This window comes from Nyctereutes procyonoides, unplaced genomic scaffold (assembly GCF_905146905.1).
Source record: "Nyctereutes procyonoides isolate TBG_1078 unplaced genomic scaffold, NYPRO_anot_genome, whole genome shotgun sequence".
Classification (NCBI taxonomy): Eukaryota; Metazoa; Chordata; class Mammalia; order Carnivora; family Canidae; genus Nyctereutes; species Nyctereutes procyonoides.
In genome coordinates this window covers 25230140-25241613 of record NW_026575134.1, presented here as the reverse complement: position 1 = coordinate 25241613, position 11474 = coordinate 25230140, and the positions used below count along the sequence as shown (strand labels likewise).

At 68.2% G+C, this 11474-nt stretch overlaps 1 protein-coding gene across 2 annotated transcripts; it reads right to left on the bottom strand.

Moving 5' to 3' along the window:
• Positions 1-258: 258 nt before the first annotated feature.
• Positions 259-9076, bottom strand: PKP3 (plakophilin 3). Of its 2 annotated transcripts, XM_055301159.1 has the most exons (15): positions 8894-8974; positions 8664-8763; positions 7304-7499; positions 5630-5706; positions 4900-5519; positions 4697-4820; positions 3351-3552; positions 2874-3048; positions 2366-2483; positions 2124-2294; positions 1857-2042; positions 1449-1602; positions 1071-1263; positions 877-964; positions 259-604 (listed from the first exon to the last, which is right to left on the bottom strand). In XM_055301159.1, the coding sequence occupies exons 2-15, from the start codon at positions 8679-8681 to the stop codon at positions 569-571; spliced, it is 2358 nt and encodes a 785-aa protein (XP_055157134.1). In that variant the 5' UTR covers positions 8682-8763; positions 8894-8974; the 3' UTR covers positions 259-568. The 2 variants fall into 2 exon arrangements, with proteins under 2 accessions (XP_055157134.1, XP_055157133.1); XM_055301158.1 differs by lacking the exon at positions 8664-8763 and having other exon boundaries at positions 8894-9076.
• Positions 9077-11474: the final 2398 nt, after the last annotated feature.

The following is an 11474-nucleotide window of genomic DNA, read 5'->3' as shown; positions in this document are numbered from 1 at the left end:
GCCCTCTCTGCACAAAGTCCCCAGCTCTGCTGTGACTGGGCCTCGGCTGGCATCAAGGCTCACCCTGCTGTCTGCCCCATTGCCTCCGTTCTTGCCAGCATTCCCCGCTGGACGCTCTCTCCTCCTTGTCCTGGGCATCCTGACCTGGAGAAGCTTCTGGGGATGCTCAGGGGGTGAGTATCCCCAGGGTAAGGCCTGGTTGTGCTCAGGGACGCTTCTGTGTCCCTGGGTCGGGCCCGCTGAAGAAAACTGCAGGGCTGTGTTCATGGCCACCTTTATTACCAGCACTGGCAGCTCCCACCTCTGCCCCTGTGACCTGGTCACCACCCCACGCACCAGAGCAGCCTCAAGCCCTGCCCTACCCCCTGCCCTATAGAAGCCAAGTCCCTACAACCAGCCCCCAGCCCCTCCCTGGTGTCCTGGGCTTTTCAGAGTTGCACACGGGGCTCCAGCGAGAGGCCCCAGGCCGTGAGCCTCCTCCGCTGTGCTGGCCAGCAAGCAGCGCGGAGCTGAGCCTGTCTCCTGTAGGCCGGGCTACATTGCATCCTCCTCCTCCAGGAAGGCCTCGCTATGGGCCCAGGAAGTCCTCCTTCCGATAGCCCTTCTGCAGTGGAGAGGGGGCCCAGAGTGAGGGTGCCTGCCTGCCGGGCCCTGCTCTCCCCAGGCCCCACCCTTCCTGGTCCGCTGGGCCTGGACACCTCTCTCTGGGTCTCTGGTGTCCCGTGTTGCCCACTTCCTGAGTCTGCGTGTTCCGCAGGACTTCCCATGTCCACCCCCTCCTGCTCAGCCCCCCCACCATCCCAGTGTCCTGCACCCAGGCCCTGCTCCCAGGTCCAACACTGGTGGCCCTGCCTGCCCTGGATCGCTGGGACATACCGCCCGGAAGTCCTGGTGGAGCTTGCTGTACTGCCACAGGTTGGCGAGGAGGCTGGAGGCCGCTCGGGAGGACTTCTCACTGTCGGGGCTGGGGGGGTGGGAGGAGTCAGCAGGGTACAGGTGGCCACGAGGGAGGTGCGGACGGTGGGGGGACGTGCCAGCCACGAGGCAGGTGCGGACGGTGGGGGGCTCACCTGTCCCGCTTCTTCTTGATGAAGACCAGCTTTCGGAGCCCGTCGAAGTAGAGCAAGTCCCGGGCGGCGATGGGACTGGCCACCACCAGGTTGTTCAGCACAGCTATGATGTTGACCAGCACGTCGGCCGGGGGACACTTCTCGCCCACGCTGCCAGGAAGCTTCTCAATCAGGTGACTCACCACCTTGGTGGCTGCCGGGAGGTCGGGAGGTTGGGAAGCCAGCCTCCACCTGCACTCCCGGCCACCTTAGCGCTCCGGTCCCCCCCACCCCCCACGGGCTTCCCCAGCGCTGCTTCCCAGAGGCCAGCCCAGGAAGTGCAGGTGTCAGCCCGCAAGCCAGCAGGGTGAGGGCAGATCGGGCGCCGGCCCCACTCACACATCTCGTCCTTGTTTCTGGCGTTCCGAGACAGGTTTCGGATGAGGCCGGTCAGTGAGCGCAGCTGGTGGTGGTCGGCGGTGCGAACCCGGTCGAGCAGCGGGTTCAGGATGCGCTCCTGCTCCAGGGCCAGGCGGCTCAGCACGCCTGCCCACTGCGGGTGCGAGGGCAGTGGTGAGGGCAGCCGGCCAGGCCAGCTCTTGTCTGTCCCTCCGTCCCCCGCGGAGCCTCCCCGCGTGACCTGGCTCGGCCTGCGCCTACGGCCCGCGCGTACCCAAATCCTCGGCCGCGCCTTTGCGGGTTGCCCCCTGCCCTGTCCCTCCAGCCGCACGTCCCATCCCTCCCACTGGTGCCTCAGCTCCTGCCAACCCCCGAGGCCCCCTGCCGTCCCTGCTCGGTGCCCCTCACCCTGCGGTCGCCCGCCGTGATGTTCTGCAGTGCCCCCGCGGCCGCCTCGGTTGTGTGCGGGTTGAGCTCGCAGCGCTGCAGCAGCCGGTTGTACAGCCCCACGATCTGGGGGCTCCACAGCCACTCGAGACCCTTGGGGTCCTTAGACACCTCAGCGAAGGTGAGCGCGTCGGCCGTGAGGGGCAGCTGGGGGCAGGCGCAGAGGGTCAGCTGGGCGGGCCCAGGCCCCACTCCCTTCCCCCTCCCCGCGGCCCAGCGTGTGCCCACCTCTCGCAGCCGCCGGCTCTGAGGTGTGAAGCAACCCACTACCTCGCCGGGGGGCGCCCCCGCCGCATCCCTGCGGCCCCTGCCCTCCAGCCGCTGCAGGGCCGAGGGCGGCATCTCATCGTACAGGCGGTAGGACAGGTTCCGCAGCACGCACACGGCATTCTCCACGCTCTGCAGAGGGCAGACCCCGGTCAGAGTGGGCTGGGAGCCCCCCGGGCCCTGAGGCCGCGGCCGCCTCTCACCTTGTCCTCACACTTGCCCACGTCCAGGGCGTGGTTGATGTAGGTGACCAGGGCATCCACGAGCCCGTGGCACTCGCGCATCTTCTGGCGAGTAGCCTGGGAAGCTGAGCTGAGGTTCCTGCAGGCGGAGGCAGGTCAGAGGCCCCCCAGCGGGAACCAACCAAGGGCTGCGCCCCTGGGACCCAGGCCCCCTCTGTCCCCGGAGCGGGTGCTGCTGGCCCTGGTGCCTCTGAGTGCCCATCACCCAGTCGCCTGTCCGAGCGTCCAGAGTGGGGTTATAGGGTCAGATGAGCCTGCAGCCCCCAAAGCCTCGACGCCCGACATGCTAGCCACTGTCAGCTTCCTGTCCTGCCTGTGTCGGCACCCGAGCCTTGTTTCGCCAGCCCCCGGCCAGCTCCGCCCGGCCATCCTGACCTCAGAGCCGAGGGCCCCTGCTCCAGGCACCCAGCCCTCTGCCCCTGGCTGCCAGCACGGCCTGCACCTGCTCACCGTCCCCTCCCCGGCCCACCTGAGGAACCCGGTGGCATTATAGAAAATTTCGGCCTCAGAGGCGTTCTGTTGGATGAGGGGTGGCCCCCCGGCCCCTGAGAGGGGGCTCAGCACCAGGTCCGTGAGCTGCTCCAGGGTGTCCCGGGCCAGGCGGTCCTTGAGATGGTCGCTGGAGGACAGATTCCACAGGATGCCTGCGGCGGGGGTGCCGCGGCCGTGGTCAGCGACAGCCTGCTGGGCCCCGCCGGCCCCTCCAGGGGGACTGGGGCCGATGCTCCCGCTGGCCTTGGGAGCTTCACCCAACAGCCCCACTAGAAAGCCTACGTGGGACCTGCAGGTCGTGGGCCGGTGACACTACGGAGAGCACAACACTCGGGGGCAGGGATGTGCCAAAGAGGAGTGGGGGCTGAGGGGGCATGGGGACAAGGAAGAGAGGACGGGGCAGAAAGGCAGGGGGCAGCGGCGCTGGCCTGGGGCCGTGGGCGGGCAGGCCCACCTGTGACGTTCTTGCGCAGCTCATCGTCCTGCTCGCGCAGCGTCCGCAGCAGCTCGAAGATGCCGTTCTCCTCCACCAGGGCCAGCTTGTTGTCTGCGTTGTCATAGATGAGGTTGCGCATGGCGCCTGTGGCGTGGCGCTGCACCTCCTGGTTGGCGTGGTTGAAGAGCTTCACCAGGGGCACAGCCTGAAGGCTGCGGGCCTGCACACACAGCCACGTGGCTGTCAGCACACGTGTGCACATTGCACGGGCATATGTAGACATACGTGAGGACACGAGGGCGGTGCTGGTGATGGAGACAGACGCAGGTGTGTACGTGTGTGCAGGCTTCTGCAGACGCGTGTCGACATGTGCAAGCGTGTGCAGGGGCACAGACACGTGCAGAGGTGTGCAGGTGTGTGCAGAGGTGTACAGACGTGTGCAAGGACACAGACACATGCAGAAGGCATGTGTAGGCGTGTGCAGAGGTGTACAGACGTGTGCAAAGGCACAGACACATGCAGAGATGTATAGGCATGTGCAGGCATGTGCAGAGGTGTACAGACGCGTGCAGGGGGGGTGGACACGTGTAGAGGTGTACAAGCATGTGCTGGCATGTGCAGAGGTGTACAGACGTGTGCAAGAGCACAGACATGCAGAAGGCATGTGCAGGCGTGTGCAGAGCTGTACAGACGTGTGCAAAGGCACAGACACGTGCAGAGGTGTACTAGCATGTGCAGGCATGTACAGAGTTGTACAGACGTGTGCAGGACCACAGACACAGGCAGAGGTGTACAGACGTGTGCAGGGGGGTGGACACGTGCAGAGGTGTGCAGGCGTGTGCAGAGGTGTACAGACGCACAGACACATGCAGAGGTGTGCAGAGATGTATAGGCATGTGCAGGCATGTGCAGAGGTGTACAGATGTGTGCAGGGGAGTGGACACGTGCAGAGGTGTACAAGCATGTGCTGACATGTGCAGAGGTATACAGATGTGTGCAGGGGCACGGATGTACAGAAGTGTACAGGCGTGTGCAGAAGTGTACAGACATGTGCAAGGGCACAGACACATGCAGGGGTGTGCAGGCGTGTACAGGGGCATGGACATGTGCAGAGGTATGCAGGTGTGTGCAGGCATGTGCAGGGGCACGGACATGTGCAGAGGTGTGCAGGGGTATGTAGGTATGTGTAGGGGCACAGATACGTGCAGAGTGAGCAGGGGTGCTGTGTGTATGCACGTCACATGCTCCTCCCCGCGGTCTGCCAGGGAGCCCACCTGGCGTGTGCCCAGTCGGCGTGGGGGCGGGTGAGAGGTGCTCGGGGACCTGGCACGGGGGCAGGGAGGGGTCGGCAAGGGGGCCATCACCTGCTTCTTGGCCGCTGCGTCGCTGTAGCACTTGTGTTGGATGTAGGCTGCGCCCAGCACCTGGAGGTTGGGGTCCGAGGCCATGAGGTACTTGACCGCCGAGGGCAGGTCGATGTCATCAAATCTGGGGAGGCGGGGGTGGGGGTCAGCGGGGGCCCAGGGGGCCAGGCCGGGCACAGTCCCTCCCAAGCCGGCCCGCTCACCCGCTGCTGAGCCTCTGCAGGCTGCGGTGGCCGCCGTAGCTGTCCAGTCCTCGCACATCCGGCAGGTGGCCGGAGTCGGCCAGGCTCAGGCTGAGGCTGCGCACGGAGGGTGCTCGGGCCATGGGCTCCAGGGCTGCCCCCGGCGCCACCCCGGTTGCGCCACGGCTGCGGTGGCTACTCTGGAACCGCTGCAGGGTCCGCATGGCCGGTGCGCGAATGGGGCGGCCGGGCGGCCCCTCACTGGCGTCTGGCCAGTCGGGGCCCTGCACGCGGCCGCAGGCGGCCTGGCGCTCGTAGGCGAGGGCCCTATAGGCGGAGGCGGCCGGGGGCTCCAGCTGCTCAGACACGACGCTGTAGCGGTCGTCCAGCCCCACGGCCCCCAGCCGCAGTGAGCGCAGGGACAGGGTGTCGTAGTCGGCCCGGCCACCCGGCCCGGCGCGCTCGTGGAAGGATACGGGCCGGGCGGACGCCGCGGGCTGGGGGCCCCCGTACCCCGCTCCCCCGAGGGTGCTGCCGCCGTTGTGGGCAGAGCTCAGCCTGCGGCTGCAGCTCAGATCCACGGCCGAGCGGGACGACCAGGAGGCAGGGCTGTAGGCGGGCTTGGCGATGGGCCGGAAGGTCTGGGGGGGGGGGCGGCAGTGAGGGGGCGTCGGGGCGCCCCGCTCCCGCCCGACCCTGGAGCCGCCCTCGTCCCCCAGAGACCCCTGAGGATGGAGAGAGCGTTACTCACCGAGGGGTCCCCTCCGAGGCCCTGGGAGCGGGAGCTGAAGCCAGCCTGCAGGGTGTGGTAGTGACCGCGGGCCGGGCCTGCCGACGGGACGGCGTGTTGGGGCTGAGCCGCACGGCCTCCTCCAGCCTCAGCCCTGGCCGGACCTCTCCGGAGCCCCCTCCCGACCAGCTGGACCCCCCCGGCTGCCCGGTCGCCCGGGAAGTGTGCCAGGGACAGCGCCAGCTCTCCGGGCCCGGCCAGCGCGCACGCCCGGCCCCAGCCTCCAGGAAGCCACACTGACCTCCTGCGCGCCCGGCCTGGGCTGCGGACACACAGGAGTGTCCCTCTCCCACCTGGAGGAGCCACGCCCACCCCTCCAGCTCCTTGGAAGGTGGGGGTGCTGGCGCCAGCCCGACTGTGGTGAGTGGACAGACAGACGGGGTGGGTGGTGGGGGTGGAGGGGCGACTGGGAGGAGAGACGGGCAGTGGACAGGTGGGTGGCTGCTGGGGTAGAAAATCAGGCGGACACAGCGCGGGGGGTGGGTGGGCTCCAGGGTCTCTGGACAGAGGGCAGATCTGCCCCGTAGGGTCCCTGCTGGGGTCGTGCGTCCCCCTGCCATGCAGGGTGACCTCCTGGAGGGCCTCAGGCTGAGGAGCTGGCCTGGGGGGGCTCCCCTCCCAGTGCGCTCCCCAGACCCGCCCAGGTTAATGAGGCTTCTGGGCAGGGGCTATTAACCCTTTGACGCTGGTGAGCCTCAGCCTGGGGGGACCTTACTCCCACCCCCAAATTATACTCCCCCCCTAATTGGTAGGGTAGCCAGGGTGGTAATTAACCCCTCCCTGCTCCCTCCTCCACCCCATGACCCCTGGGCACCTGACTACTTAGCCGACAGAAGGCTGGGGCCCAGGCCAGGGGGGGGGGCCCGGGAACCCCGGCTGCTCGGGTGACCCTGCCCCCAGCTGGCCAGCACCCCGACGCTGTGCGGGAAGGGACCCTCCAGTGGTGGTGGGAAAAGCACGGAGCGCTGGGGCCGGGCTCCCGACCTCCTGGGATGTGCGTCTCACCGTCTACCCTCGGTCACTGTCGCTGTAGTTTGGCAAAGGTAGAGACGGTGTCTCCAGAACAGCTCCCCGAGCGCGCCGTGTGGGAGGCCCTTTAACGCACGTCCGCCCACCCCCGCGCACCCACGTGGCCTGCCTGGCACTAAGGGGCACCCCCTCCTGCGTTCCCATCAAGAGCACCTGGGTCACGTCCAGGAGTCCCTGGTCCAGGTGTCCTGGACCCGACCCCTCCCGGGTCTGTGTGCTTCCCGAGTCTGGGTGTCGGGGTGTCCGCGTCCCCGCGGACGGACGTGTGTGTCGCGTGTCTGAGGCTGTGTGAGAGCCGAGCTACGCGGCCTGGACGCGCGTGTCCCGGGTTGGCTGGCAGCGAGGCCTGGTGGGCCTGCCATGTGTCGGTGGCGCTCCGGGTGGGCTTGCGGGGGGGGGGCCGGAGTCCCCGCTGCTGGGAGGCCGCGCCCAGGGCTGCTCCCACACCCCGTGGGGCGGGGCGGTGACTCAGGGCGAGGCCTGGGTGAGTCAGGGCGCTGAGCCCCGGCGCCAGCCCTGTGGCCTCTGGCCCTCGCGCCGCCACACCCGCTGCGGCCCCTCGCGGCTGTGCCCACCGCCCGGTGCCCACCCCGGGCATCTGCTTACCTCTGGGCGCCTCGGGGGCCCCCTCGGGCTCCGCGGCCCCGTTGTGGCGGCCCTGCTGGCCCAGCTGCAGGAGGCGGGCCCGGACCTGCTCCTGGACGCGGGCGGCGCGCAACCGCTCAGCCTCGGGCCCCGGGGCACCGCGCCGGTCCAGCTGCAGGTCGGAGGGCAGCGCCAGGGAGCACACGCCGGCTTCGGGCTGCAGGGCCGACAGCAGGAAGTTACCGTCCTGCATGGCGGCAGGTGCGCCCTGGGTCCGTGGGGCCACCGGGGCCTCCTGGGCCCGAAGCGTCTTCACAGCCCGGCCCGTCCGAGTCCCCTCCCCACTGGCCTCGCCCTGAGCCTCCGGAGACAGACGCGGCCCAGCCCCGGCGCGGCGGGGGCGGGGACACCCGGGCCAGGTGAGAGGGAGGGGCCACTGCTTGCTTAAGGTGGAATTTGGGCGGAAGAACAGGCCCACGTCGCTGTCCTCCCTCCCATTCCTTCCGCACATCCCGGGACAGAGCCGCAGGGGTCCGGGCCCTTGGGGCAGGTGCCGTCCGGATCCTGGGAAGGCCCAGGCCAGGCCCCAGGGGAGCCCCTGGCACCTCTGGGAGTCTGGAGGGGAGGGGGTCTGGGGCCAGTCCTGAGCGAGGCAGGGGTCGGCATCAGGGGCACAAGGGTCCCGGGGTGGTGCTCAGGGTGAGGGTTGGGTGGAGTTTTGGGGTAGAGGAGGGCCCTGTGGACCTTCACCCTGTGCCCAAGAGACCCCAGAAGCACACAGTTAGGCTGGCGCAGCCCCAGGCTCATGACCCTCCAGGTCTCCGGCCTGTGGACTCCAGCAGTTGGCCCGACCCCCAGCTTCTGCAGAGGCCTCCAAAGCGCTGGCTCGGCCCTCTCTGGCACCCTCCCGGCTCCTGCCCCCCGGCCGGCCGTGCAGCACAAGGCCATTCCCTACACATGAGTCAGGGCTCAGCTCGAGTCAGGGCTCAGCTCCACAGGACTGCTGCGGGGCACTGACTCAGAGGGGCCTCCTGCCTGGTCTGGGGGTGCGGGAGCTGGGCTGTGTGTCGGGGGAGGAAGAACCCAGGGGCCTGCCAGAGAGGGGTGAGGGGTCGGCCCCGGGGGTGGGGAGCGGGGCCAGGCTTGGCGGGGCTTGCCCCCAGGTTTCCCTGTGTGCTCCCACCCAGCTGGACCAGCACCTGCCGGGCGTCCTGGGTAGGCCTGGACAGAGCCCAGCATGGGGCCCTGGTGGATGAGGGGGGCAGGGGTTGAGCCACCCAGTGCTGGAGGGGTGGCAGGGTGGGGGTGGGTGACCTCAGGTACCTCCTGGGCCCCCCGAGAAGTCCCTGTGGGGCCCACTCTCTCCGCGGGAGGCCCTTACCCTGGGCCCTGACGACATTTGCCTTAATCCGTGATGGGCCTTTTCAGGGGATGTGGTCCCCGGTGGGAATGGTGCTTGGGGGTCCTTGGAGTGGTCAGCGCTGGAGAGGAAGGGCCAGGTGGGTTAGGATGGAGGGGAGGGGAGGGTCCCCAAGAAGGCCGAGGTGAGGCTGGGGGTGGGGCTGCTGGGCCGGGCAGGGTGGGGGGGTGGTGCGCAGGTGGGAGACCTACCGTGCCGGTGGTCTGGATGCTGCTGGCCCCGTGGCTCATCCCGGAGGCCACAGCTGCGGGCCAAGGGGTCCCGGGCTCCATCCCAGGCCCGGCGCGTCCGACAGGGGCGGCCTCTCACTGCAGGACGGTCCTGTGGGGGCCCTGGAGGGCGGGGTGGGAACGCCCGCACGCCCAGCTCATCAGACCGGTTGCTTTCCTGGGAGACGTGTTTTGTGTGGAAAAATCCTGGGAGACAAGTTTGTGCGGCGCCGAGTGCACCTCGAGGCACACGCCTGGCACTGGGCTGGGGCCTGCCCTGCATCTGGGGGCTCCCTGGGCCCACTGGGGCCCCACAGAGGCCAGGCCTGGCAGCCTCCAGGCCGCAGGTGGGGTCTCAAAGGGCTTGTGGGGCGGCCCTGGGCGGCAGGCCGGAGCCACAGAGGATGGAGGGCCCAGCAGGGGGGCACGGCCAGGCGACCTTCCCTGCCCCAAAGCTGAGCGGGGGGCCTCCCTGACCTCTGACCTCTGCAGCTCCCTGTTTCTGAAATCCTGGGGTCTTGGGTGTGCTCCCTCTGACCCCTGCAGGGCGGGGGGCTCTGGTCCTGGCCTGGACCGGCTACCACCACTCAGCCCCAGGCTGGGAGCCCCGTGCCCCGGCCGCCCACCTTCTGTCCACCCCAGAGCCCTCTTTCCCTGGAGCCAGTGCTTGGGGAGGGGGCGCAGGAGAATTCACGCTTAGGCTTGAGGAGGGCTTCCTGGAGGAGGTGGGTCTGTGACCAAGGGAAGATCCACCAGGGAAGGAAGAAGGCAGAGAGCGGAGCTGTCTGTGTGGCAGGGCCGGGGCCAGAGATCAGCTCCTAGCTGGGGGGCCTGGACTTTGCACTCCTCCACCTGCCTGGGCCGGGGGACCTGGGTCCTGGGAGGTCGCCTGCCCGCCCGGCCCTGGGGACCCCGCTCCCAGAAAGGTCTCTGAAGGTGGGCAAGGGACGAAGACCTGGACTGGAGGGAGGACCCCTTAGCTGGCCTCAGGGGCCGGGAGCTGGGCGCTGGGGCCTAAGGAGCAGGAGACGGGAAAGCGCCAAGATGTTACAGTCTGGGGCAGGCGGGTGGCCATGAGGGGGGCAGGCCCACAGAGGGCCCCCCCGGCGCCCGCCCACCTCCTCTGGCCGCGTCCCGCCTGCATCTCCCAGCCTCCCACGGCCTGGACTCCTCCACGGTCCTTCCTGGACCCGCCGCGGCACCACTGCCCGAGTCTGTGGGCCGGTGGCCCCCACGCCCAGCCCCCGGGGATCCCGCGTGGCACTCTTGGGACCTGGCACCCGCCGCGCCCCCGCCTCCTTCCCGCGCCTGGGCTGAGTGCACAGGTGCCCCGCGGCCCCGGCACCTCGCGTGCACCCCCACGGGCCACCCACCTGCTCCAGGACCTGTGTGCACTGGGTGCCGGTGCGGTGTGGCCAGGGCGCTGATCTGACCCCCGCGGCCACCCCGCTGCTCCCAGTGCGCCGGTGCTCAGCGGGTGGGCACCCGAGCGCCAGATGGTGGCCTCTGTCTGCTCCGGGAGGGTCTCCCCCTGCTCAACCCTTCACCTGAGTCTCTCGTGTTGTCCCACGTCCTGTCTTCCCAGGAACTGCGGGCAGCGCCGTCCTCCCCGTTCCATTTCCTCCGGGTCCACGACTCAGCTTCCTCCCTGGGCTTTCAGTGGCGGCTGCTCTTAGCTTCTGAAATTCCTAAGGTGGCCTTTATTCCTTTAACGGTTTCCTTTTTCTCTTCCATTCGCCCTCCGAGTGTTGTCAGAGTTTGATTTTCTTTGTTTTTATTGTTGATTTTTTTAAAATTATTTTTTAAAGATTTTATTTATTCGGAGAGACGCAGAGACACAGGCTGCAGGGAGCCCGATGTGGGACTGGATCCTGGGACCCCAGGGCCACGCCTTGGGCCGAAGACGGATGCTCCACCGCTGAGCCCCCTGGGAGTCCCTTAATGTTGATTTTTAAAGCAGACTTAATTTTCAGAGCAGTTTTAGGTCTACAGCAAAACCAAGAGGCAGGTGCAGAGACTTCCCCTCCCCCACCCCCTGCCCCTGCCCCCGGCCCCTGTGCCTGCCCCTGCCCCAGCCCCTGCCCCAGCCCCTACCCTGCCCCCTGCCCCTGCCCCCACCCCCGCCCCCTGCTGGGGCATCTCCCACCTGGCAGGTTGCTCAGCGAGCCTGCACAACCCCACGGGGCCCCACCACGCCCACGGTGTGCCTCAGGCTGGGGGTGGGGCTGCGCACCGTGGGCCTGGGCTCACAGGTGATGACACAGATGCGCCAGAGTATGGCACGGAGCAGCTTCCCTGCCCTGAAGCCCTCCGCCTGCCTCTCCACCCCCAGTCCTGCCCGACCCCTGGTTCCCACTGGCCTTTGTCTGGTCTTGTAGGTTTGCCTTTACGAGAACGTCCCCGGACGGAGCCACACAGCACGCAACCTCTTCAGAGCGGCTTCTTTCACTTGGCGATAAGCATTTAGGGGTGTGTGTGCGTGCGTGCGTGTGTTCTGCTCTGGGTGCTGAATACCATTCTGTGGTCTGCACAGAACTGCAGGTTACCATCGCCGGCTGAAGGG

What these genes read in the sequence shown, in the direction of transcription:
- PKP3 (XM_055301158.1), bottom strand. Translation starts at nt 8,974, where the DNA reads ATGGAGCCCGGGACCCCTTGGCCCGCAGCTGTGGCCTCCGGGATGAGC. An exon ending in GCTGCGCAAGAACGTCACAG is followed by an intron (nt 3,049 to 3,350) that starts GTGGGCCTGCCC and finishes CCCCCGCCGCAG; the next exon opens with GCATCCTGTGGAATCTGTCC. An exon ending in CAGAAACAAGGACGAGATGT is followed by an intron (nt 1,264 to 1,448) that starts GTGAGTGGGGCC and finishes ACCTCCCGGCAG; the next exon opens with CCACCAAGGTGGTGAGTCAC.